Below are 26,729 nucleotides of genomic sequence, written 5' to 3'. Positions count from 1 at the left end.
GAACTCAGGAGGAGAAATGGGGGGAGCAGGCATGTACTGGAAGCTGTCTTGATGCCCACTGCCCCCCCATTCTCCGGCCTCCTCCTTTGCTACCTAAATGCCCCCCGGAAGCCTCTTCCAAGTCGGGCATTAGTGCACATGTTGTGCGCGCCCTACAACGTGTAGTCGGGAGCCCACTGTGGATGTGGCCATGACTGTCGTGTGCACTAATGCATGACCTGGAAGAGGCTGCCGGGGGGCATTTAGGTAGCAAAGGTGGGGGACGGGGGGAGCGGTGGGCAGCGGTGGGTGTCACCAGCCTGTGTGAAAACTTGTGCACGGCAGCTAGCCCCTATTCTCTCCTCTATCTTCAACAAATCCATCCAGGAAGGCAAAGTTCCAGCGTGCTTCAAGAGGTCCACCATCATCCCTGTCCCCAAAAAGCAGGGTGTCTCTGACCTCAACAACTTCAGGCCGGTGGCTCTCACATCCGTCATCATCATGAAAACCTTTGAAAGCATGGTTCTGCCCCTCCTAAAACGTTCCACTGAGGCACAGCTGGACCCATTCCAGTTTGCATACAGAGCGAACAGGTCCACTGATGACGCCATAAACGTCTGCCTGGAGCTCGTTAAGGAACACCTTGACAAACCAAACTCCTACGCCAGGATCCTCCTACTCGACTTCAGCTCGGCGTTTAATACCACCAGCCCCCAAATACTCAAGGATAACTTGGTTGGCCTCGGTGTCCACCCCACCCTACGCCATTGGATCACAGACTTCTTGAACAACAGATCCCAGGCCGTCAAGCTGGACACTATCATCTCGCAGCCAAGGACCACCAACACCGGTGCCCCTCAAGGATGTGTTCTGTCCCCATTCTTATTCTCCCTATACACCAACAATTGCAGGTCCACGGGGGACTCTGTCAAAGTCATCAAGTTTGCTGATGATACAACAATAGTGGGCCTCATCTCCGGAAATGACGAGCAAGATTACCGCAAGCAGGTTGACAGAATCTGCCTCTGGTGCAGGGAAAATGGCCTAGTCCTCAATACTGCAAAAACAGTAGAGATGATCGTGGACTTTAGAAAACGTGCTGCCACCCCTCCTCCAACCTGCATCGATGGTACGGAAGTGGGAAGGGTTCCCTGCACACGCCTTCTAGGCACTACAATCTCCAAGGACCTTACTTGGAAAGCCAACACGTCCTCCACTCAGAGGAAAGCCCAGCAGAGGCTATTCTTCCTACGACAACTGAAGAAGTTCGGGATGGCCCGGGAGCTTCTGACGAACTTCTACACAGCCACAATTGAATCTGTCCTCTGCTCCTCCATCCTTGTCTGATACGCTGGCGCCTCCGCCAGCGACAGGCACAAACTACAGAGGGTCATAAGATCAGCTGAAAAAATCATCGGGAAATCACTCCCCCCACTAGACCAACTCTACAACTCCAGACTTTGCTCCAGAGCTCTGAGGATCGTCAATGACCCGTCCCACCCAGGCTTCCGCTTCTTCCAGCGGCTCCCCCTGGGCCGGAGATTCCGGTCCATCTACACCAGGACTGAAAGACACAGGAATAGCTTCTTTCCCTCAGCTGTAAACTCTTTGAACTCTACGAACTTCTTACCTGCCCCATTCAAGTAGCATTCGGTAGCACGCGACATGACTGCACTGCCGCACATCTTACACCTTACATACTTGAGCTCTAACTTGTGTCAACATGTATGGTTAATCGCTGTATCTGTATTGTTTACTGTATTGTTTTTTGTACTGTATTATATTGTATGTCTTATTCCACACATAGCCCTGTACATGCCAAAACCAATTCCGGGTTCGACCCAGTCGTGCTTGGCGAAATAAATGATTCTGATTCTGATCAGGACAGCTTCCAGTACTTGCCTGCTTCCCCCCCACCCCCCATTTTCCTCCTGAGTTCAGCTCTGGTATCTGTTATGGGCGCTTGCTGTGTACACTTTGTGTGCACTCTTACACGCCACTGGCAGAGTCCTGGGCAGCACATACCCAGGACTCTCTCGGCTGCGCTACACAGCCATTTGGAAGCACAAGCCACAAGGGTGCATGGAGTGGAGAGGGCATGCATCCTGCTCTGACTGTAGCCCGTTAGAGATGTGATCAGAGCTTACAGCTGCAGTACCGCGGTAGACCATGCAGGGGCCACCCAGTGTCTGGCAACCTTACAAATTATGCAGGTATGCTGGGCCGGCGCTACCATAGCGGCAAAGGAGGCAATTGCCCCAGAGCCTCTAGGGGCTCCCAGTGGCTACAAGAGGAGATTTTTTTTTTTTTTTTTCAAAAAGAACTTATAGTCTTTGATAAAATCGATTTTAAAGTTTCAAAGGAAAAAAAATACACATTTAAAAACCCGCCGACTTTAACGGTTAATAGCAAATCCACCTTAAATGCTAGAAACCCTAAATTTGCAGGATATGTTAAGGATATCACAAGAGGAAAAAACAATTTTTCAAAAAGACCTTATAGTTTTTGAGAAAATTGATTTTAACGTTTCGAAGGAAAACAGTATACTTTTAAACGCGGTAAATGTCACATTTAGTAGCAAGCCTAACGGTAGTGTAATTTTACATGTATCAAAAGAAAGAGCAATAAATTTCCTGACGGGGTTTCCAGGGGGTCCATACGCAGCCGCAGCGCTTTGGCCAGGGATCGCTATACAGCCGCAATATGGCTGTATGAAGATCCCTGGCATTTTTTTCCTATTTTCCCAATTTTTTTTTTTTTTTTCCTTATGTTGTGTGGGAATTTTTTTTTTTTAATTATGTGGGGTCCCCCCTCTGAAACGTTTTAACCCCTTGTCCCCCATGCAGGCTGGGATAGCCAAAATGTGGAGCTCTGACCGATTGGGGCTTCACACCCTGACTATACCAGCTGCAAAAAAGGTCCCTTAATGCCGATTTTTGTTTCGGGGTATCTGTTGGGGGGGCCCCCAGGTTTATTTTGCCCTGGGGCCCCATTGTTGCTTAAACCGGCCCTGCATGTATGCTAAACTTTTAACATTTTTCTAACTTCAAGGTCACTTAAATTATGTAGCATTAAAGCACAACTGTTTCATAAACTAATCACACATACACATAAGATTGACATAAACTTGCCATGAATAAGCCACTGGGGAATGACAAAATCATGCGATGCTTCAAGGTTTAGCGTCAATGGATTGTTTATTTAATGTTTTTATTTCCATATTAGAATATGATGGACGCCGAGGAGAAGACGACCCTTCCCACTCCCCACCGATATGCAGAATGTAATCCAGTGACCGTTCCATAGGACTTTAATGACACCGGGGAAGTTTCTTGAATATGGATGTTGTGCCAAGCGCTACGGAGATCCTCAGCTCCACGCCTCACCAGAATCCTCTGAATGGAGCGGTATGTGATGCCTGAGCATGTGCTGACATGGCGACTCTTTTCTCTAGTTGTACATTTTGGAATAGCGTATGTGGGCACTGGGGCTTGATTCCTCGAGAAAGCCATGCATGAGTCAGGTTTTCTTATTGGCTTCTTTGTTTCAGGCTAAGTTCACAGTGGTCGGTTGCATGACGCAAGCGTTTATAATGAATGTGAACTGCAATGGAGTCTGGACATAGACTTTAACCTCCTTGGCGGCATCCACGACTCAGGGTGGAAAAAACAAGCCAGGAGTGGTAACCACGAGCGTGACTCGTGTTAGCTGTCGGGAGCCTTGTGCAGAGTATAGCGCACAGTGGGCCTTTTAACTCGCCTCCCCTGAGTATCCATACGCCTGCTGCCATTCTCCTTCCTGTCCTCCGAGGCTCTGCATCCCTCTGGTGAGATTGCCATTTGTTGTCATGACAACAGACAGTGATCTCACTACAGGGTTACAGCGCCACCTGTAGGATGCAGCGAGAACTACAGCGCTGGGTCCCAGGGAGGTGAGTAAATGCTGAGGCTGCCACAGATCTCTCTGTGATGTGATTTGTTTTTCCCAGTTTTAGGGTCTAAAAGCCTGCAAAAAATGTCACTGCTTTTAGACCCTAACATCTGGAAAAAATCATACCGCCAGGGGGGGTTAATACAAATCCTGCATGTAGCGAGTTAGAATAATGTGATCAGTTACAATGCAGTACTGTGAGCAGGCCCATAGAATTGTATGAGTGGTGAGTTGACATGCAGAATTATACTGCAACACAACTGAACACTGTGAACAGGGCCTCAATCACTGATAGAATCTGCCAGTAATCTATCAACCTATGTGATTGATGGACTCTCTATTGCTTTTGTGCAGTTAGAACAGCTCAGCAATGAGGACAGGGCAGGAGAGTGGAAAGATAGATTGCTCCTAGTGTTAGGCCTGAAAGATAAATCGAATTTAAACCGAAATCGTCATCACCAAGATCACAATTTCGGAATCGTCAGAGTAGCAGTTATCGCGATTTCCACATGGGGGAAGTTTGAAGAAGTGGCTTCAAACTTCCCCAAAGTCCCAGCGCGTGCGGCCCGCAGCATTAGACATACCTTCTGCATGAATCGAAACGTTGTCCGTCCTCTATCGCCGTCTGCAGACTCTTGTGCTTGGCAAAACTCTGGGTTCCTGTATGTCACATGACATACAGGAAGTATTCCAGGCATTAGATTCTGCAGGAGGCGAAGTGGATAGACGGGCATTGCTGGACTCATGCTTGAAGCTTTGTCCAGAACTGATGCAGCTTGGGGGAACAGAGGAGGCATAGAGAGACACAGAGGGGACACAGAGACAGAGCGGGCACAGAGGGAGTCACAGAGGGGGCACAGAGAAACCGAGCAGGCACAGAGACACAAAGGGGGCAAGAGGGAGACCCAGAGAAGGCATAAAGAGGCAACACAAAGAGAGACAGGAAGAACAAACAGGTGAAGAGGGGGGAACAAAGCTTGATATGAAGGAAATCGTGAATCAAATCGAAATCGCAATTTCAGACAGAAATCGCTCAATTCAATTTTTTCCTAAAATCATTCAGGCCCTCCTAGTGTTGCACAGCATCATGCAATACAAGACTTGCAGTCCAATAGATTTCTGCTGAAGTCTTTTAAAGTTGAGATTTCCATGTATGGTAGGAATCGATCCTATTGGGCCTCAATTAACCGGTGTATGGCTGACTTAAATGACAACTGATGTGAGAGGGATACGGAGGCTGCCATATTTTTTTTCCTTTGAACAATACCAGTTGACCGACTATCTTGCTGATCTTCTGCCTCTAATACTTTCTGCCATAGACCCTGAACAAGCATGCTAATCAAAAATCTGAAGGACAGCCAAGCAACTGGTATTGTTTACGTCTAAAGGGGCGCATACGCTGGTCGATTTCAGCGATCAATCGAAAATCGATTCTATCAAATCTATCTATTGATTTGTGACTGATTTCAATCGATTTAATCTATCTGACAGGATGGAAAATCTGTGGATCTGCTGCCCATTGAGTTGCATTGGATTTAATGGTCCAATAATGCGTTTAGATCGATTTCCAATAGATTTCATTCTGAAATCTATTGGAAATCTGTTCCTAGTGTGTGGCACACATCAGATAGATTCCTGTCAGATTCAACTTGACAGGCATCTGACAGAAATCTATCTGATGATAGAATCTGATGCAAAATCTATAAGTGTACGGCCACCGTAAGTTCAGTGGTCAGCTGCGTAATGCACGTATTATGAGTGTGAACTGCAATGGAGGCTGGACATAGACTTTAATACAAAGCCTGCATGCAGTGAGTTAGAATAACACGATCGGTTGTTGTGAACAGCCCCATAGAATTGTATGGGCAGTGAGTTGACATGCAGAATTCTCCAGCAATGTAACTGACCTCTGTGAACAGGGCCTAAAAGAAAATAAATATGGCAGCTTCCATATCCCCCTCATTTCTGGTGCACTTTAAAGAGACTCTCTGACAACCCTGGACAATCTGATTGTTTTGTAGGTTGTGCATGAATATGGGCTTGTGTGTACTAGACCTAAAGAGAAGCCCTACTTTGTTTTGAGGTGTGTACACACATCCAATCTTAATTGGCCAATTTTACCTGTTCCATGTTGTGGTATGAGAGCTTACCTACACTTTTTGTCCAAAGTAATCAAAAATCTGTTGGATCTCATACTACATGGAACTGATAAAATCATCCAGTCAAGATTGATTGTATGTACCAGTGCTAGTGTTCACTGCTGTAACAATAGCCCTTACGACCATTGCAACTGTGGAGGGGCTAAGGAGGCAGCCGCCTACGTCCTCCCACCTTGCAGAGTAGCACAGGGAGCAGTGTAATACTTACCTGTACCAGCGCAGCGTCAGGTTTCCTCTTCCTTCCGGCAGCCACATGTTCTATGCTTGCATACCACCTGTTCCCGATGCATGTGACATGATCAGAAGCTGTGTATGCAGCATAAAGCGATTGGCTGCCGGAAGGAGGAGGAGATCTGGTGAGGCGGGAGCAAGAAAATATTACTCTCATCCCTGCGCTAGAATGGGGAGGAGGGTGGTATGAGTTTAAAGCGGAACTGTAAAGTGTTTTTAAACACATTGTTTCACTTACCTGGGGGTTCCCCAAGCCCCCAGCAGCCGTCCTGCCCCGCGCCGGTCTTGCCCGAGCCTCCGTTCTCCCGCCACTGTGCCGTCGACTTCTAAGTTGAAGCCAGCGCAGCCCTGCCAAGCGTATCTTTTCATCTCGTTCTCCTCTGCAATAGCGGGGACGCACAGAAAGGATACGCGTGGCCAGAGCCGCGCAGGCGCAGTGGCCCGGCGGTGAAACCGAAAGTAGCTGGCAGCGGGAGAACGGCGGCTCGGGCAGGACCGGCGCGGGACAGGACGGCTGCTGGGGGCTTGGGGAAGCCCCAGGTAAGTGAAACAATGTGTTTAAAAACACTTTATAGTTCCGCTTTAAGGTTTTGACAGGTCACTGTGTGGGTGGGGGGTGCAGGGGGCCCATGACGGTTTTGCTTGGGGGCTGTTATGCCCCTGATAGTTTTTTAATAAAGGAGTTTATATCACAGCTGCAACAAGATATAGGCTGTTATGTGGTGGTTTTTACCATTGCAGAGGTTGTAGCTGTCTGATCCAGCTGCATTATTATACTCTATTTACAGACATCAGTAAACCCTGATAGTTGCCCATAGATGGCCTAATACAGATAAACTTTGATGCTGTATCAGCTCCTTACAGACCCAGAGGAACAAATACTGATATAAAGTATATCATCCTCATTTCTTCATTAATAAATTCTTCACAATTTTTCTGCTGCGGCTGTGTCCACTCTGGGACACCAGTGGATAATCTTGCTTGCTGCATCTCCAGAGGGGACCGGCTGTCCCATGGGGTCTTGGTAAGTCTGTCAGGTCTGCTTCACTTTCCTACTTCATCTGTGGTGTAGGCGTCAGCCTTTGTTTTGTATATTTAGAAGTGAACCATGTTGTGATGACCACACAGAATCCCTCTCCTAACTGTGGTGTGGGCGCATTACTGTCTGAGAAATGTATGTAATAAAGAAAGTTAGTGCAGGCCTTTAGCTAAACTGGAGAATTGGTGCATATTGGACAATGGACATAGCACTGGTCAGAGGATAGAATAATGCGTGTGTATGCAGCATGTAGATAAATGTTCAATGCATGAGTACGCAAGGAATATGTGCAGTGTGAAAGGTTTCAGTGTGTGTCTGTGTGTACAATGCCTGTGTGCAGAGAGTAGCTACTTGAGCAGTGTGTATGTGCACAGAACAGTGGTACATGCACAGCCCCTGTGTGTAGAGGGCCGGATTTGTATTCTTTACCACCCAAGGACACTGTCACCAGCCGCCCCCCTTCAGTATAGGTAGGGAGATGACCCCTTTCGCTCCAGTATAGGTAGCCAGGTGACTCCCTTAATCCCTCCTTTTCCTACCCTCTTTTAGTATAGGTAGCCAGCTCACATTCACACTGCAGCAGCCAGCAGTGTCACTCTTTTCTCCACTAATCTCCAGTGCTGAAGCTTCCTTTTCCTCTCCATCTCCAATGCTGCCTAAGTCCATAGCCACCGGCCACAATGCAAATGTACACAGAGAGCAAGGTGGCTGCTGCACAGGCGGCTAGCAGCTGAGTACCGCGGTCAGGCACTTGCCTGATTTCCCTGCATTACAGCATTTGCAAGCTTGCGAATGCTGCACCAGTTTAGCCTGCTGCTTTGGTGCCCTTGCTCCTGTGGTCCCCTAAGCCATGGCCTAGGTGGCCTTGGCCTAAATCTGGCCCTGTGTGTGTGGAGTAGGTACATGTGCAGCATGTATTGGGAAGCGTGTGGGATGTGTCCAGGTTAGTGATGATTAATGAGATGAAAATAATTTATCCTTGCATTCAAATTTCATGTAAATGTTACGCAGCTTGAACTTGGACCAATAAAAAAATGACAGGAAGTTATACTAATTGGTCCAATTTCAAGCTGCATCTATTTTACATGAAATGTGAATGCAAGGAGAAGTGATTTGCATCTCTTTGATCACTAATCCTGGTAACCTCATATTTTTGTCTTTTTGAGATGACATGTAATGCTAGGTACACACCATACAATTTTCTGGCAGATTTACCTGCCAGATCGATTGTTTCCAAATGTCCGATCTGAATTTCGATTGATTTTTCGATTTTCTGACAGTTTTTTTTTTAATCGATTTTCATAGAACTGAACGAAAATCGATCAAAAAACGATTAAAAAAAGAAAGGAAAATCGAAAAATCTATCGAAATTCAGATCAGACAAGTTGGAAATAATTGATCTGGCAGGTAAGTGTGCCAGAAAATTGTGTGGTGTGCACCTAGCATAAGTAAGTACAGGGCCGGAGCTACCATAGGAAAAAATGGGCAATTGCCCCAGGGCCCCAGAGCCTGTAGGGGCCCCCAAGGTGTCCCTTCCCCATATTAACTGTTGCTCCCCAGGGACTCTGAAGAGTCTGTTAAGTTGGGAGGTGATTGGGGGAGGGTCAGCAGCCAGCTCAGGGGCCCAGGAGGGAAATTTGGCTGCAACAAAGGGCCTCTAATGACGCTTTTTGGTCGGAGGGTGTCTGTTGGGGGGCCCCCAGGCTAATTTTGCCCTAGGGCCCAATTGTTGAACCGGCCCTGCATAAGTAGGAGCTTTCAGAAAGTATAATGGATGGATCTGGATGATTTTCCTACTTGGTCCAAGCAGGGAAACTCTGGGAGTGCCCACTTTTTGGAGATCAATAATTGTATAGATTGCAATATACCAAAACCAAGATCCATGAGCTCTGGAGGCTTGGTGGACCAATACAAGACTGCCTGTGAATCAGTGCTCTGATTTAAAGTCTGTATGTTACTTTTAAAAAAACCTATTTAGATCAGGAATAAAAATGTACATGTAAGTATTTTGTTTCATAAAGGAGAAGTCCAAGGTGAAAATAAACTGCGATAAACAATTCTTTCTATCCACCTATCTACCTACTACTAAAAATGACTTTTCAATCCCACAGTTTTAGGCCTCAGTCACACTGGGGAGCTTTCAGCTTGCGATCAGCAAAGGGCTGCTGCACAAGTAATCCTATGGGAGTAATCACACTGCAGTGATTGTGGCACGTTTGCAATGATCTGCATGTAGCTCATTTTCTGGGCGATTGCGCTGTGATGCTCATAAAACGCAATTTTTAGAGATCACAGAATACCATAGTGCAAAATCACTAGGCGATTGCAATCATGCCTTTCATTGCGGAGTGTAAACGGGGGCCAAAAAATGTATGTTTATAAGATAAAAAAAGTAGGTTACTGCTCTGTTGTCTCAACTGAATCAGAACATGTTTCACACAGGCTTGGCATAGTCCCAGAGCTAAAATATTTGGACTATTGACCTTTAATATATATATATATATATATATATATATATATATATTGCATTCAGAAGCTGTTCTCTTCCAGGCAAGAGTTTTATGACTGTTATGCCTTATCATTGAGGGTTGCGCTATAGTCCAACTAGATCCTGACTGGGGAGAAACTGTCACTTGCTCACATGAATGTTTAACCCTTTCAGGCAGCAAAAGAAGAAAAAAAAACACAGCCTAGTTATTTGTATGCTTGGCACTGTACATACACGTGTCTGTTACCCCGAGTACATTTTAAGCAGACCTATACTGTGGAAATTAACTTTGAATATCATTTGCAGCTTGCTGAACTAGTTTTTGTATCTATTTATTCAACCATTTTCCTTTCCTTGTATGCTGAAACAGGTAATGGTTCTTTGGCTTGGATTCTAATCATGTGATTATGCTGTGTCCAATAAAATGCATGCTGGGAAATTTACTTCAGCAGAATTTATACCACACTTGTTTCTGCTTTATTCTATGTTTGAAATTGCTGCCGTTCCTTTTCATTTTATTTTATTTTTTCAGTACAACTAGCAACACCTAAATAGTCCACATTGGATAATGAAACTGTTATGACATGTACCAGTGCTACACACCACCTTTTGTAATTTAATTCTGTTAAATCATTCTTCCCATGAATGTTCAAATGGGCCTGTAAACTCAACTAGCATTTTTCCAGCAAATAAATATATATTTCATATTTATGTACCGTATATACCGTATAAGCTGTCCCCCCAACTTTTACCTTAACCTCCTTGCTGTTCTGATTCTTTCCAGATTTTAGGGTCTAAAAGAGGTGCAATTTTTTTTCCACTCTTTCAGACCCTAAAACCTGAAAAAAATCATTCTGGCAGGGAGATGTGCAACAGAATAAAAAATGTACCTTCCTGGGCTCCAGCGCTGCAGTTTGCACTTTTACCACAAGATGGCGCTAATATACAAACTATAACAAACTTCTCTATATTTCTCTAATATAGAGAATTTCGTTTTAAATATTAGCCCAGCCCCCCGATGACGTCACGCCGGCAACGCCGCTCCGATTGGCCGCCGGGTCCCCAGAAGAATAGCGGGGACATGGGGATCCCGGCAGCCAGGGAAAGACCCCACACTGCTGGGGAGAGAGGCTGGAGTCCCGCTGCGCACTCCAACACTGAAGGTAAAGCGCTGCACTGCCTACCCCGACCTGAGCTCGGGATCACCGCTAACAGCTTCTTTTTTCTACCCCGAGCTCAGGTCGGGAAAATCGGCAAGGAGGTTAATAAAATGAGAAAAATGTTTGACCCGAGTATAACCCGGGGGTGGCAAAAGCCAAAACCACACCGCCACTCACAGCCATGGCCGGCTACAACCATATATTAGAAAAGAAGCATAAATGCAGCAGATTGCAATAATAAGCCAGAACATAGGCCTACAATGGAGATGGACATGCAAAGAACTCCTGTTGCAAAGTTTAAGTCGACATAAAGATAACGCAAGGAATGCAGAGCCACATAGTCATGTATCTAAAACTTGATGTAGGAATGCAAGGATTCTCACCACTCAGTAGCCTCTGTCCCTGTATGCCTTCCAAGGCTACAATTCGAGATGAGGTTAGCTGGGACCGCCCATGGAAATGCCAAGTGTGTGGTCTCCCTCAGAGTGGTCTCCCTCAGATGGCGCACCACTGTGCATATAGTGTGAGCACTGTGGGGGTTACTCAAAGAGTAGTGACTCAAGTATAAGCCGATACCCCCACTTTTTGGCCACTTTTTTGGCCCAAAAATTAGTCTTATACTCGAGTATATACAGGATTTATCTTGTTGCTTAACGTTTGGATTACAGAGACTGCTGAGTGAGTCATATAGGACTGATGCCCTCTTTTACCTTCACCTCAGTCTGCCTAGTTTTTTTTTTTTTTTAAGTTTTGGACAGAGTGGGTAACAACTTGACCACCTGTAGTTATTACTACTTGATTTCTTGTAGGAGAGATTTATCCTCACTTTCTGTTCCTGTAACAGGTTCCCTGAGTATGGGGAATAAGGTGAAATCTCTTCGGATGGGGCACTGACAGAAGTATAAGCACTGTTCAGTAAGGACTGGTTCACACTTGGAAGGCAAATCGCAATTGTGCATCAAGATTTTGCAGTGATTTGCATTTTGATTCCCGTTCAATAGAACGAGAATCACAACGCAATCGGCTCCAAAGCGCTGCAAAATCAAAGCGAGTTTTTTTTTTTTGCAGATCGCAAACACTGCAGCGGGAATGGTCCCATAGGGATACATTAGCAGGAGTGCTTTGTTAATTGCCGGAGATCAACAAAGTACTGAAAAGCGCTCAAGTGTGAACCAGCCCTAAGGGAATGAGAGGGATAGACCGGATCTCTGAGGATCTGTGATGTCTATTACTGTTGGTATGTCCTCTCAGAAGATTTTCTTCAGTTTCTCTCATGGTGACCAGGCCAACAATGAGAGAGGTAATTTGAGGAACACAGACAGCAGTAAAACCTGAAAAAAGGATATAAAACATTTCCATACTATCCAAAAATAAATAGTTTTGGCTGAGATTATAGTTTTAGTGTATAGAGATTACCTTATACCTCCAGGCACACAGATGGGGCTTTTTCACACTATGGGCTTCATTCACTAAACCGTGATAACTCCTATCACGGCCGTGCCAACGGTTTTGCGCGCGTTTTCATGCACAATCACAAATTTCCACGCACAATCGTGAATTTTTTCAAAAATGTGCAACTGCGCTCAGAAACGTGAAAACAATAGCACGGCTGTGATATGAGTTAAAACTGTTTAGTGAATCAAGCCCTATCGGCGCTTTTGGTTTTTTTTTTAAGCGCTTACGATTTTTCGAAAAGCGATTTAAAAACACTTGTGCAATGATTTCTTATATGAGTATTCTCACATGAGTGATGAGCTTTCTTTTCAATCGCAAACGTGGCTCCTGCACCATTTCCTGATCGTTTGCACTTCAATGTAAGATGTAGGAAAATCGCTAAGCGCATGAAAAATTGCTTGGAAAAGCGATTTTGTGAGCGCTTCTTTAAAACATAACATTAAAAAGATTCAGTTCCAGGCCAAAGAGTTCACTTCCTGACTGGAAAAAAAAAACTAATCGGCACACCAAAACACTTACAAAAGCGCTTAATAAAATAGCTAATCACTTTAAAATTGCTGGCAAAATCGCTTTGAAAAGTGCTCAGCATTTGCACTAGCCGTTTATAATGTGAACTAGGCCATAGTCTAGAATAACTTCCCAAATGAGCGGGGTGGCTGCATACTGGACAAATAAAGGTGTCGATTTAAAGCACACGGCACACCTGAAGTGAAAGGAATATGGAGGCTGACATATTTATCGTATTTCCTTTTAAACAATACAAACTGTCTGATCGTACTGCTGATCCTCTGCCTCTGATATTTTTAGCCATTAAGGTGCCCATACACTCGTCTGGCAGCAGATAGATAAGAAATGCATCTGATGATCTATCTGATGCGTTTTTATAACATTTTTTACCAGGATAGAATTCCAATAGATTTCAGTTTGAAATCTATTGAAATTCGATCTGATGGCATTTTTTTGCCATCAGATTTCCATTAAGGCCAATGCAAAATGATAAGCAATCTCATCAGATCGACCTAAATTTTCCACCCTGCCAGTTCGATGGGAATCCAGGCAGCTGGTATTGTTTAAAAGGAAATAAATATGGTAGCCACCATGTCCATCTCACTTCAGGTTCCAGTTACAGTTCCATTGAACACAGAACTTTATTTTGCAGGAACAGCACACATTTGATGACATTGCGATCTACTTCTCCAAGGATGAGTGGGATTACTTGAAAGAAGAAGAGAAAACCCTTTACAGAGAGGTGATGATTGAAAACTATCAGACCCTTCTGTCTCTAGGTAAGGGCCTGCCACACTCTTTTGCCTTCTTGTAGCATAAGTTATTTAATTTAAGGTGGTATTTTTTGTATCTTACCCGGTTGCAGGCTGGTATTGATTAACCTGAGTTTTAAATAGGTACATGTGTAGTTGATGCGATTGTTAAAGCAAACTTTAAAAAAAAAACAAAAAAAAAAGCATACTTGAAATCTCATCTCTAATGCTTACCACCGTATGATTGCACTGTTACTGCTTTCTTATAGTAGTTTTTCTGCTGCCTGCTTCTTGGCCATATGGGAGCTGCCCTCTTGCTAGTGATGTCAGCATGATGCACACAACAGGGACAATTCACATCCTTTGTGTAGAATTACCTAAGCCTGGTATCTGTAAAAGTTATTATTCAGAACTGGAGTAGAATATTTTCACTCTTTTTGTTGGTAGGAGATAAATTATGTTCGTTGTCGCATAGATAAATGGCTATACATCTTAATTGGCTAATCACTTCTGTACACTACTTTAACTAATCTTCATCTGGGCTTCTGTATTTTCAGTTTGGAGTCTTATTTGGAAACATTTTTTTCTGGAGCAAGGTATACTTTGATTGCAAAGATAATGCTTATAATTGCTGATTATTCTTAATAATTCTGATCTTAAACATTGATGATTGTTTAGATTTTGAATTGAAGGTCATTTGTGAGTTTTTGATTGGGGTGACTAATTAACATATTTGGTTCCACTTTTTCTTTTTGTTTTTTAAGTCTCATTGCTTTCACTTTATTTCATATTCCTTTATTTCCTATGCTCCAGAAAGGAAAAGCAGGCAGGCTGGAGGAAAGAGGCGGGCATTCCCTGCAATACATAAGTGGATTCTTATACAGAGAGACAAGTGACAAGGAGATAAGCCAATAGTGTGTGAGGGGCGGGACTCTCCGTAGTACGTGGGAATTCTTCTGCTCTAGTAGGAAATTATAAAATTGTAGTAAATACCTCTGGAGACCCTGGGGACCATCAGCAGCTTGCAATAAATGTCACATGGGTTCACTGTGGAAATAAAAGTACAGAAGGGAGGTCCTGTGCATGACTAGAACTGTAGTTGCACAGTAATACAACTTGGCTTCTTACCTTGTACTATTGCTGAGTAACTCAGGGCTGAACAGAGGCGAGGGAGCAGTGTAAGAGGGGCACACAACTCACTCAGCTATCATTTCTCCATTGTGTTTGAAGCAGAGAGAAATAAGAAAAGGGGATGCATGGCGGTGACTGCAAGCCACATAACTACAGATTAAGGTGTTTGGGGCCCTGAGGCACCTCTTAGTCTAATAGCAATCAGTGTGTGATGGAGGGGCGCACTTTGGTGTCTCAGCCTTGGTTGCTGGAGGACCTTGTCCCTGCTCTGGCTGAGTTCCACTCTAGGCAAGCCAAACAGTAGGAAGCTGGAAGCCTCTATCACATCCACTGGCACTCTGTCACACTGGCACCTTTAGGGACAGGTAAAACACACACAGAGAAGGGCAAGTGCTCACTCCCAGGCAGCATCTGGCCATTTAAATTTGCTGACAGGCTGAGGGCCTTTTTCCACTACCCTGCGATTTGCTTCTGATCGCAAATCGCAAGGTACATTAAACTAATGGAAACTGCAGCAGCAATTTCTATTAGTGCAATCCGATTGCAATGCAATCTTGGTCAAAACGCAATCGTCCTGCCGCGTTTTGGGTGCGATTGAGCTTTACTATGAGTATAGTAGCTCAATCTCAATCGCATGGTGGAAATTGAAACGCGATCGCAAACGCAATCGCGATCACATTTCATAGTGGAAAAGAGCCCTAAGCAGACCATTTAAAGGCACAGCAAGCGCACCTGCAGTACAAGATCTAGCAAGGGACTGAACCAATTAAACTATGCTGATCACGTAATTGCATTATTGGGTACACATGTGGGTACACTTGCTGACAGGCTGACCCTGCAGACCATTTATATAGCAAGGTGCTGCTTGGGAGTGATCACTTCCTCACATCCTTTGTGTTTGCATGTTTGGGGAGAAGTTATGGATGGTTTCCCTGGTGGTGAGGGCTGCATGCGCTGTCCCCACCCCTTGTGGTGTAGCTTGGGGGTGGTGGTCTTAGCCCACCCCCATTTGGAAGGATTCATAATATACCAGGGACCTGTGAGTGAACTTCAAAAGACTTTATTTCACATTAAACCAATGTATGTCCCAGTGCAACCATCCTTGCTTCCACAGGGTTACACATATAGTACACCTAAGTAGTATTGCTTGTATTTACTAGAACTCAAGGAAAATCATGTGACCAGATTGACAGGCTTAGTACATGAATGTGACTGGCATTCAGAGCCTTACGAATCTATTGTCTGATGAAACTGGTCATGTGCTTCTTCATAAGATCCTGTAAACACAGGCAGCACTAACCCTTATGCTGGGAATACACGGGTCGATTTTGCCGCTCGATTTCGCACCCGGTCGTTTTTTGCGGGCGATTTTTCTTATATTCCATACGTTTTTCTTATCTTTTCCCATTGTTCCCCATGCAAAATCGAGAGCGGAATCGATCGGACGGGAGATCAGACATGTCGGAAATTATTAATTGAGCCATCTAAATGGCTCAAAATCGAGTTGTGTATTCCCAGCATTAAAGAGACTCTGTAACAATTTTTTCAGCCTTAGTTCTTCTATCCTATAAGTTCCTATGCCTGTTCTAATCTGCTCTGGCTTACTGCAGTCTTTCCTAACTGCACTGTCTCTGTAATAAATCAATGTATCTTTCCTCTGTCCTGTTTGTCGGGCTAAAGCTTGATTGTGTGGAATGTGCAGGGCTGCTTGTGATTGGTAGAAGCGATACACACCCTCTGCAGGCCCCCTGCATACTATGAATGACTCACACACTATGCTTAGCTGAGCCTATTAGAAGCTGGTTAGTTTGTTTGTAAACACTGCCTAAAACTGTTAATTACAAGCCAGGATTGCAGCAGAGAGTGGCAGAAACAGCACAGAGGGGCACAGGAGAAAATAATGAATAGAATGGTATGCTTTTTATTCAAAGAATATTAGAGTACAGATTCTCTTTAAAGAAGCAGAGATGGTTGCTCTAGGATACACACCTGATGTATATGGAATTAAGGCTTTTAGAATTTACCTAGTGTTTTTCCATCCATGGATGGTCTGGTAGACAGTACTAGAGAGCTGAATCACCACTACAGCCAATGCATGACCGTGACTTGCTCCACTGCATCTTGGCTGATGGGGGCGGCGCACCCCTTTAACACTGTGATCCCTTCTAGCTTCACGGAGCGCTGTGTAATAATGAAATTATGCTGGCGCTCGTGCGAGTGGGTGGAGCTACAGCTCGCCACTGCAGCCAAGTCGCCTCCTTGCTCTGGTGCAACGGACCCTCTGGACAGTTGCCGGCAATTCTTTTTACTGATCACCTATATTAATACAATGTCGTCTGCTGGGCTGTGATCACCACATGAACAGAGTTTGTGCCGGAGTGTGGAGCAGAAAGCCTTATGTAAGGAGGAAAGTGACGTGGCAATGCGGAGCCATGCCTTGGCTGTATGTATGACATAGAGGGGCTTGGCATATATAAAGGGCATAATATGGGAAGGGTGATTGAAAATGGGTATAACTACAACCATGGGTCCCCCTCCCCCAGCAAAAACTTAATTAGGCCTAAAAATTGCCCCTCCCCCTTACAATTAGTGTGACCAACGTAAAGTGAGTGTCACATGGTCACAGTCAAACAACCCATCAACTGTCTGTAGTCAGAAGGTAAAGGACGAGCGCTACAGTGGAGATGGCAATACTTACTCCATTGCAGCCCATTCCTTTCGATGAGCCTCAGCATGTTTCAAACGCATATTATTCTATCTTCTGCATTCTTGAAGTTATTAGCAGCTATTGGCAGCCTACCATACAATTCTGTGGAGAGCAGCAGCCAAAAAATGTGTGTGTGTTGGGGGGTGCACAAGAGGCGTGCAAGACACCAGTGTTTCTGCATTTCAGAAAAGCTTTGGTGATGGCTTATGAGGTAAGTATAACTTTCAGGCACTATCACCCATCCTAATAGATGATTGTGGGTGGTCTTCTTTAATTATCAGTAATAATTCACAGTCCAAATGCCTATGTAAGCTGTACTCAAATCTATGACTCTAGTCCAGATAATAGAATTATAGATTGTAAGCTCCTTCAGGGGCAGGGACTGTTATTAATACTTCTGTGTACTCTATATAGCGCTGTATAAACTGTGATTTCTAAACATGGGAAATGAGTCTATATGCAGGATGCTGCTACCTGGGTCTACTTAATCGCTTGTTAAAATATAATAAATACATTTAAATATCCATCAGACTTTCTCTTCATTGGATCATTTGCTTACATTTTCATTTACATTAAGTATTGAAAATACCATTTGAACCTTAGCAGTATCTCAAAGAGGTTACTATCACCACTCCGTACTAAAGAGTTCTAAGTTTCATAGGTAGATTCATTAATGACTCAAGGATTATACCATAACTAATATTCCCTGGATGTGACCAGAACCAGAAATACTGTGAGTGCATAAACCCCAAGCAGGGACACAGCTGTAAGCACTTAAGGAATACCTCCGGTATAAAAAAGCAGTGCGTGTCATGACTTAAAGTGAACCTCCAGACTGAAAATCTACTCAGCAGCACTGAAAAGGCTTGGTGTTTTATTAACGGTTTCACAGCATCAGAACTTTGTTTTTCTTACCAAAGCCTCAATTTTAGCTGCACAGCAGCTAAGCTCCGCACCATCAAAGAAAACTGCCCGAGCATTTTTCCCCTGATGCTGTGCAAAGTATGATGGAATTTCCTATGTTGTTCTCGTTGCCTAGCAACTGGGAGGGGTGATCAGGACACAAGATAGTTGGAACTTGTCTTTTCTTTTAAAAGAGGGTGTGTACAATATTATATTAGCTATCTAGTTTAATTAACATAACTAATGTAACTTAATGACAGTATGTTTGTTTAGGCTGAAGTTCCTCTTTAATGATCAGCCTTAAAGAGGAACTTCAGCCTAAACAAACATACTGTCATTAAGTTACATTAGTAGCAGTAGGGTATTGTACCGTGTTAGCCATCAGTAAAAGCAAGAAGTTTTAAATCAGGATGATACCATTTATTGGCTAACTACAAATGAATAAGAATAAACAAGCTTTCGGCCTTGCAGCCTTCGTCAGGTTTACATCCTGTTAGTTTGCAAGCTGGTGGTACAGACAGCTTATATACATGCAACATCAAAAGGGAAAACAGATATTTTTTTCAAGCATAAATACGTCATTAAGATGCCTTAATACAAACAGACCGTCTAAATGGGGTAAGATAAGGATCCTTGTTTACTCCATTGCTCACAGACCTTGTCTTTAGGACTGACCCAGAGGTATCGTAAATTCCTAGTTCACAAGCTCAGCTAGAGTGGCTGAGACAGTTCATATATCATCAATCTCATACCAATACAACTTTCTATATTTGTTATGTTATGTTAAGAACTACATGTTCACTAACAGCCCTGCTCTGTACATTGTGCTTGCTGCATGGCATGGTCTCTGCATACAGTGATCTTATGATACAGAGATCTAGTGATGTCTTCCTTTAGATTGTAAGCTCATGAGGGCAGGAATCTCTCCCTCTTTAAAGTTTAGTGTCTTGATATTTTCTATGCCTTTTGTTCATCATGTCACATTTGTCTCTGTAATTACTTTGTCTATGAATGCTGTATTATGTTCTGGTGTCTACATTTTGTGGATACCAGTGTCTTTATTATTATGTACCTCACATTTGTTTCTTGCTCTTTACAGCACCACAGAATTGGTTATAGCTGTATATATATATATATATATATATATATATATATATATATATATATATATATATATATATTTATAATAATAATGTCTCAGCCATTGCAAAACTGTATAAATGGTAGATGAGGATATGCTTTTCTTTTATAATCTATGCATTCATGCTTCCTGTTGTGTAGCAAAAATAATATCAATATATGCTCTGTGTTACTTTCAATACAATATACAATACAATAACATTTCTATAGCGCTTTTCTCCCATAGGACTCAAAGTGCTTAGGTTCTCTCAGATTCAGTAAGTAGTAGGATGAAGTATTCACAAAACAAAAGTTATATTTCTGCAAATGCCAGACTGAACAGGTGGGTTTTTAGTCTGGATTTAAACACGTCCAGGGATGGGGATGTCCTGATCGGTTGAAGTAAGGAGTTCCAAAACGTAGGGGCAGCATGACAGAAGGCACTGGGACCAAAAGTTTCCAAGTGGACTCTGGGTATGACTAGATTATTAGAACCTGTGGATCTGAGAATGCGGGGATTGCTACGCAGCTGTAACATATCTTTCATGTATCCAGGGCCCAGATTATTCAGGGATTTAAATGTCAGTAGGCCGATCTTGAATAGGACCCTCCATTCTATAGGTAGCCAGTGAAGGGAATGCAGGACTGGCGTTATGTGGCAGTGACGGGGTTGGTTGGTTAGCAGTCTGGCAGCAGTATTCTGTATCAGCTGTAGGCGGTACAAGACCTTTTTTGGAAGGCCAGTGTAGAGAGCATTGCAGTAGTCCAGTCGGGATGTGATGAAGGCGTGGACTAAGGTTGGCAGATCTTCTGGGGATATGAGGTGCTTGATTTTTGCAATGTTCTTCAGGTGAAAATAGGATGATTTCACCACAGCAGAGATTTGAGTTCTGACGTTTAAATCCCCATCAATTAGAACTCCCAGGCTACGCACATGATCAGAGCTGCGTAGATCCGTGCCTCCTATTCCCAGTGGTGAGGACTGCGAGTTAAGTTGTTTTGTTATCATGCTCTGCCCTCCAATCAGAAGGACTTCAGTTTTGTCTGCATTTAGTTTCAGCCAGTTGTCATTCATCCATTGCTGTAGTTCACGTAAGCAGGCGTTTATAGTTAGAGTTGGGTCTGTCACACCAGGCTTGAAGGAAAGATATAGTTGGGTGTCGTCTGCATAGCAGTGGTATGTCAGGCCATGTTTTTGGATTAGTTTTCCCAACGGTAGCATGTAAATCGTGAAAAGCAGGGGAGAGAGGATTGAGCCCTGGGGCACCCCATACTTAAGTGTTACAGGGGTGGACAGGAAGGGCCCCATAGACACTTTGTGGGTTCTGCCACTCAAGAAGGATTGGAACCACTGAAGTACTATGCCATCAATGCCGCAGTATTCCTGTAGCCTGTTTATCAAGATGTCATGGTCAACTGTGTCAAAGGCTGCAGAAAGGTCTAGCAGTATGAGGATCGAGCACTCTCCTCTGTCTCTTGCCATGAGCAGGTGGTTGCATATTTGGATGAGGGCAGTTTCAGTGCTGTGGTGTTTCCTGAAGCCTTTTCTAGAACTGAAATACCCGTTTCTAGAACTGGCCGATTTGACGTCGGCCAAAGTCCAAAATGCTGGTAATTTCTGACATTGGCCGGCCAGTTCTAGAAACGGCCAAGGTCAGTCAGCCAAAGTCCAAAACGCACAAATCCCAGAACATCCCTGGTACTGTCTAGCACCATGAATGGCACTGGGAACTTCCTCTCTGCTCTGAAATACACACAACCGCATAATACTCTTTTTAAAGAAAAGCATTTGTTAGTTACAGCTGATGCAAATCCTGAAATAAATCTGCAGTGTGTCTACATCCTGCTTTCTTGGGAGCAGACATATTGTTAACATCCTGTGCTTTTAAATTAGCTGCTCTGCTGTGTCAGGTGGCACAGGGAGAGATCAAATTACAGTGGTGATTAGTTACAGATGAGAGGGGATACATGGCTGGGGGGTGCTTTGCTGGGGGCTTTGCATTGCTGGGGGTGCTTTGCTGGGCGCGTTGCATGATGGGGGGGGGGTATTTGCTAGAGGGCTGTGCATGGCTGTGGGTGCTTTGGTATGCACTTTGCATGGTCGGGGGGGTGGGGGGGGCTCTGCATGGCTGGGTGGGTCTTTGCTGTGCACTTTGCATGGTGGTGGTGGGGCGGCGGCTTTGCATGGCTGGGGGTAGGGGTCTTTGCATGGTGCTTTGCATGGCTGGGGGTGCTTTGCTGTGCACTTTGCATGGTGTGGGGAGGGGGGGGGGCTTTGCATGGCTGGGGGGGGGGCTTTGCTGGGTGCTTTGCTGTGCACTTTGCATGGTGGGTGGGAGGGCCGCTTTGCATGGCTGGGGGGGGGGGGGTCTTTTCTGGGTGCTTTGCATAGTGGCTGGGGGTGGGCTTTGCTGGGAGCCTTTTAGGCTGGGGGTGCTTTGCTGGGCTGGGGGAGCTTTGCTGGAGGCGCTATTCAGACCTCCGATCAGGGCGACCAGAGAGGCGGAGAGAAGCAGAGCAGCGCGCACTCTACCCACCCGGACCCGTACACTTCAATGCGGAAATGTTCAATGATGTCACTTCTGCATTGAAGTGTATGCATCCTGCGGGTCGCGTGTGAGCTGCTCTGCCTCTCTCTGCTTCCCCGGTCCGGTCGCCCTGATCTGAGGTCTATAACTGCAGCGGGGGAGGAACGGTGAGCGGGGTTTCCTGGCTGGCGGTGGGGAGAGGAGAGCAGCTGGCGGGGGAGCGGTGCAGGAAACTTCGGGACTTGGCCGGCCACGGTAAGTCACAACGCGTTCTGGCTGGCCAAAGTCCAAAATTCATGGCCGTTTTGTATATTGGCCGGATCAGCCGGCCACTTCGCGTTGTAACCGGCCAGAACCCGAAGTGGCCAGACTTCGGGTTCTGGCCGTAACATATATAATGTTCAGACTCTGTAAAACAACCTAGAGACTTGTTCAACTCTGCATTCCCTTGTTCCACCACTAGGCCCTCTTTCAGTCTCCTGCTGGCTGTGTCTTTGGGTCTCCTCAGAAATACTTCTCCAAATACAGCCAAAGACTAGCAGCTTCCTACAGTGTATGTGTGAGCCAACACTCGCACATGCGCAGTGAAGAGCTGTTCTGTTTTCGGAATTGCAGTCAAAGACTTGGAATGGGGGGCCCAACAGTGGATTGAGGGGATGCAGAGAGGACTAGGAAGGCACTAACAGATCCAGAGCCTACCCGCCATTTTTTTTTTTTTTTTTTACAGGGTACAGATGTCTTTTGAGTTTATTTTTATTGATTGATGAATTCACAATGCAAAAGTTAATGAAAAGAAGATACACTGTAATCACATCAATATATAGAGTGACCACGCTTTGCCTTCAACATGTCTTTAATTCCTCTAGGTACACTCGCACTCACGTTTTGAAGGAACTTGGCAGGTAGGTTGTTCCAAACATATTGGGGAAATCGATGCCATTCTTCTGTGTATGTAAGCTGCCTCAGATCCTTTGGTCTCTTTATGGAATCCCAGACACACTGAATGATGTTGAGATTGGGGTTCCATGAAGGCTATGCCACCACTTTCCGGACTCCTGGGAACAGATTTATCAAAAACCAGTGCAATTTGGAATTCTTGATGTTTTTCCTCAGCAACAGATCCACTTTTGTACCTATTTTATGCTAGATTTGCCCGAATTTGCCTTGCACTTGCTTTGATAAATCAGAACCCTTGTCAGAGTAAGTTCACACTTAAAAATGTATCCGTGGCTCCGTTTTTTCGCCTGGATCAAAATCGGAGCCACTGATACCAATGTTAAAAATAGCAGCCTTCTTCACTCAGTTTCAAAACTGATCCATCTGCGTTCCGAGGGATCCGTTTTGAAAAACTGAACATACGGTCTGGATTTGCTTGATTTTCACGGACCCCGTATACACGGAGAGTTAGTGAAAATCAATAAGAAAACGGATCTCCCTCTACACCGGCATCTTTGGACACAGAAATGGATCAGTTTCTGTGTCCCAGCCTGAGGGTGAGGAGGGGGCCGCCATGCTGGAGGGGAAAGCAGCCAGGACGGGGGTGACAGCGGTCGGCACCCCCCCTTCTCACCAGAGTCCCCTGTCCCCGCTCCCCCTCCAGCTATTTGTGCAAAAAAGTTGTTAAAATGTAATATAGGCAGCGAACAGGGAAGATTACCTTCTCTCCTACTTCCTCCGCTTGCCGTGTCACTTCCTGCAATGCCGCCCTCCAAAGTATAGAGGGTGACATTGCAGGAAGTCAAGCCGCGAGCAGTGGAATGCAAGAGAGGAAGGTAAGTGCGCCCCGCTCGTTGCCTTTATTACATTTAACACCTTTTTTGCGCAAATAGCTGGAGGGGAGCAGGGACGGGTGACCTAGACGGAGGGGTAGAGCGACCCCCCTCCCTGCCGACTGCTGTCACCCCTGTCCTGGCTGCTTCCCCCTCCAGTTCGGCACCTTCCCCCCTCCCGGGCATACTTTCCATGGACTGGAAATGTATGCTGCAAATATATTAAAAAAGGTAAAAAACGGAGGCGTGGGAATTTTTTACCAAACTGGGTCCGTTTTAAACGGATCCGATCTGTACACGGACGAGTGTGGACCTGGCCTTATTCTTTACGCTAAAGATAATTTTTGAAGACATAGGCTGTATGTTTGGGTTCATTGTCCTGCAGCAGAATACGTTTGGGGCCAATTTCAACGCCTCCCTGATGGTATTGCATGAAGGATAAGTATCTACTTGTATTTCTCTACTGAGGACTCAACCTGATCAAGTCTTTTTGCAGAAATGCAGAACCAAACTTACAAAGAACCTCCTCCGTGCTTCATTGTTGTCTGCAGACACTCATTATTGTACCGCCTTTCAGTCTTTCAGCAAACATAACTCCTGCTATAGCCAAATATTTCACATTCTAAATCATCAGTCCAAAGCAGGTCTCTTCCAGTTCTGAGCTGATGTCTCTGTGTGACATCTTCCAGTTTCAAATGAAAGTAAACCAAGTTTTCTTTTCCGACCACTGTCTCTACAGCTTGTTTCTTTGTGTTTCTTCAAATGCCTAACAGCATATCTTGAAACCTCAGCTTGCTTCGAAATCTTTGCCTGGGAGAAACATCGCAAATGTGGTTGTCTTCTTGCTGTGCTCAACCTTGTCATAGCGAATGACCTGTGACATGAAACGGTCAGCCACAATTTTAGCCTGTAGACTAACGATACACTTGTACAGCACTGTCTTACAAGTTCCCTTGGCACTGCAGTCCTCAGTGTTGCCACACATCTTGGAACCCCAGTCTGCTTTGAATTCTTTGCCTGAGAGAGACCTTGCTGATGTGGTATAACTCCCCAACTCCTTTTAATGTTGCCTCTTATTTGCTTGTAATTTTAGTGCCACTCATTAATGTGAATAAGCGACACTAAAATGAATGTTAATTGTGCTGCATTCGCTTCAAGAGATTTGCATAAACAAATTGGTTGTAGTTACCAGCTTGATTTCTTTATTTCCACTTCAATTGCAGTAGGGAGGCTTGACCCTGGGATGAGCAGATAAGTGGAGAGATACTAAAGGTGCCCATAGAGTATGTCAATTTCCTGACGATATACAGCAGATTCGATCACTGTGATCGAATCTGCTGTGAAATTGATAGCGCAAACGCTGAGCAAATGCATGATTTCCATCCAAAATTGATCGATTCGGTCGATCTGTCCAGGCGGAAAATTTTGCTCGATCACCGGCGGGTCGGGAGCGCTTCGTTAGCTGCTTCAGATTCGGCGGCGACCGACACAGCAATAAAACGCCTGTCCGCAGGCAAGAGTCCCTGGGTCCGTGCTGTCCCTTTCTCCTGCTGGCCTTCTGCAGCTCTTCACTTCCTGTCCCGTCCTGTGAGAAGGGGAAGTTCAAACAGTAGAGCACCCGCTACTGTTTGAACTTCCGGCTTGTCACAGGATGGGACAGGAAGTGAAGAGAAGATGTAGAAGTAGGCAAGCCGGAAACAGGGACAGCATGGACCTGGGGACTTGCGCCGGCGGACAGGTGATGTATTGTTGCTGGCTGGGGGAGCAGAGGTGGTGAGGCAGTGGCAGCTCCACAGGCTGTGAATCGATTTCATGCTGCAATCAATTTAAAATCTGTGTGCAGTGTATGGGCAGCCAATAGATCCCTCTCTGATCAGATTAGATCAGAGAGGGATCTGTTGGTCGATCTGGTGGCAATCAACCAGTGTATGGCAGCCTTAAGGAGGTAAATTTTGAAAACTTTCTCACCCCTCCAGTGGAGTCAGCACTCACCCCGAGTCCTCTCTCACCAGTAGGGAAAATGCTAGGGAATTCCTGCTGGGTCTTTAGCAAACCTTAGAGTTCCACAGAAACCTGGTTTTAGAAAGCCTAGTCAAGAATAAAGTACAGTAAAAGTAAGAGCTAATAGAGTAAGTCAAGTAAAATGATTGAAATGTGACAAGGATAGGGTACCACTAAAGCAATCGCTGTAGAAACGGGAGGATCCCACTTAGGCAGACATATAGATTCTATAGATGTGAAACTATAAAGTACTCGAAACCCATAAAGTGGTATACTAGCCAGGAGTAATCACCACTGAAGGTTTCCAGAAAACATAAAATAAATGTTTGAAAATGGACCATGAGGATTTACTTGCTTCCAAAGAGGCAAAGGCTGATACGTTGCAAAAAAATGTATTAAATAAGCACGTGCAAATTCATTTTTTGGTTTAATTAGCACTTTTTTTCAGGCCTGTGCTGGATGCAGGTACACGTAAGTTCATGTCACAAATCAATAAATATGTTTATTTTGTAATACTTGTTAAGGCAATTTCATTTCCTATTGAAATTTCAATAAACTAATACCATCCTAATATTGTTATTGTTTCTTTTTACGTGTTCTGAATGTATGTACGTGTATAGAAATACTGTATATGAGTGTGTATAATAACTGTATACCTAGTTTGTTGGATATACAGAAGAACCTGAAATAGAATATATACATTATGCCGTAAAGCATTTACATAGTGTCATCTGGTTTTTGATCTATCACCCCACACAAGGGGAACATTTGATTTGCTGGGGTCCCTTAGAACTCCTCCCATGCCAGTAATGCCTGTCACAGAACTCCTCCCATCCCAGTATTACTTGTCACAGAATTCCTCCCATCCCAG

General features: G+C 44.7%; 1 protein-coding gene across 2 annotated transcripts in view; it reads left to right on the top strand.

The window, feature by feature from the left end:
• LOC137534312 (zinc finger protein 585A-like) overlaps window positions 1–26,729 on the top strand; it is a 63,209-nt gene that overhangs the window by 10,047 nt on the left and 26,433 nt on the right. The window contains exons 2-3 of one of the 2 annotated variants that reach the window (XM_068255752.1): window positions 3,205–3,386; window positions 13,601–13,727. In XM_068255752.1, the coding sequence (XP_068111853.1) occupies window positions 3,318–3,386; window positions 13,601–13,727 (196 nt within the window). In that variant the 5' untranslated portion in view covers window positions 3,205–3,317. Of the gene's footprint in view, window positions 1–3,204; window positions 3,387–13,600; window positions 13,728–22,954; window positions 22,991–26,729 lie in introns of those variants that run through there. The other variant, XM_068255753.1, reaches the window with a different exon arrangement.

Source organism: Hyperolius riggenbachi, chromosome 10 (genome assembly GCF_040937935.1).
Source record: "Hyperolius riggenbachi isolate aHypRig1 chromosome 10, aHypRig1.pri, whole genome shotgun sequence".
In the NCBI taxonomy this organism is placed as follows: Eukaryota; Metazoa; Chordata; class Amphibia; order Anura; family Hyperoliidae; genus Hyperolius; species Hyperolius riggenbachi.
The sequence above is the reverse complement of the archived record's forward strand: the minus strand, read 5'-3'. Positions and strand labels throughout refer to the sequence as shown.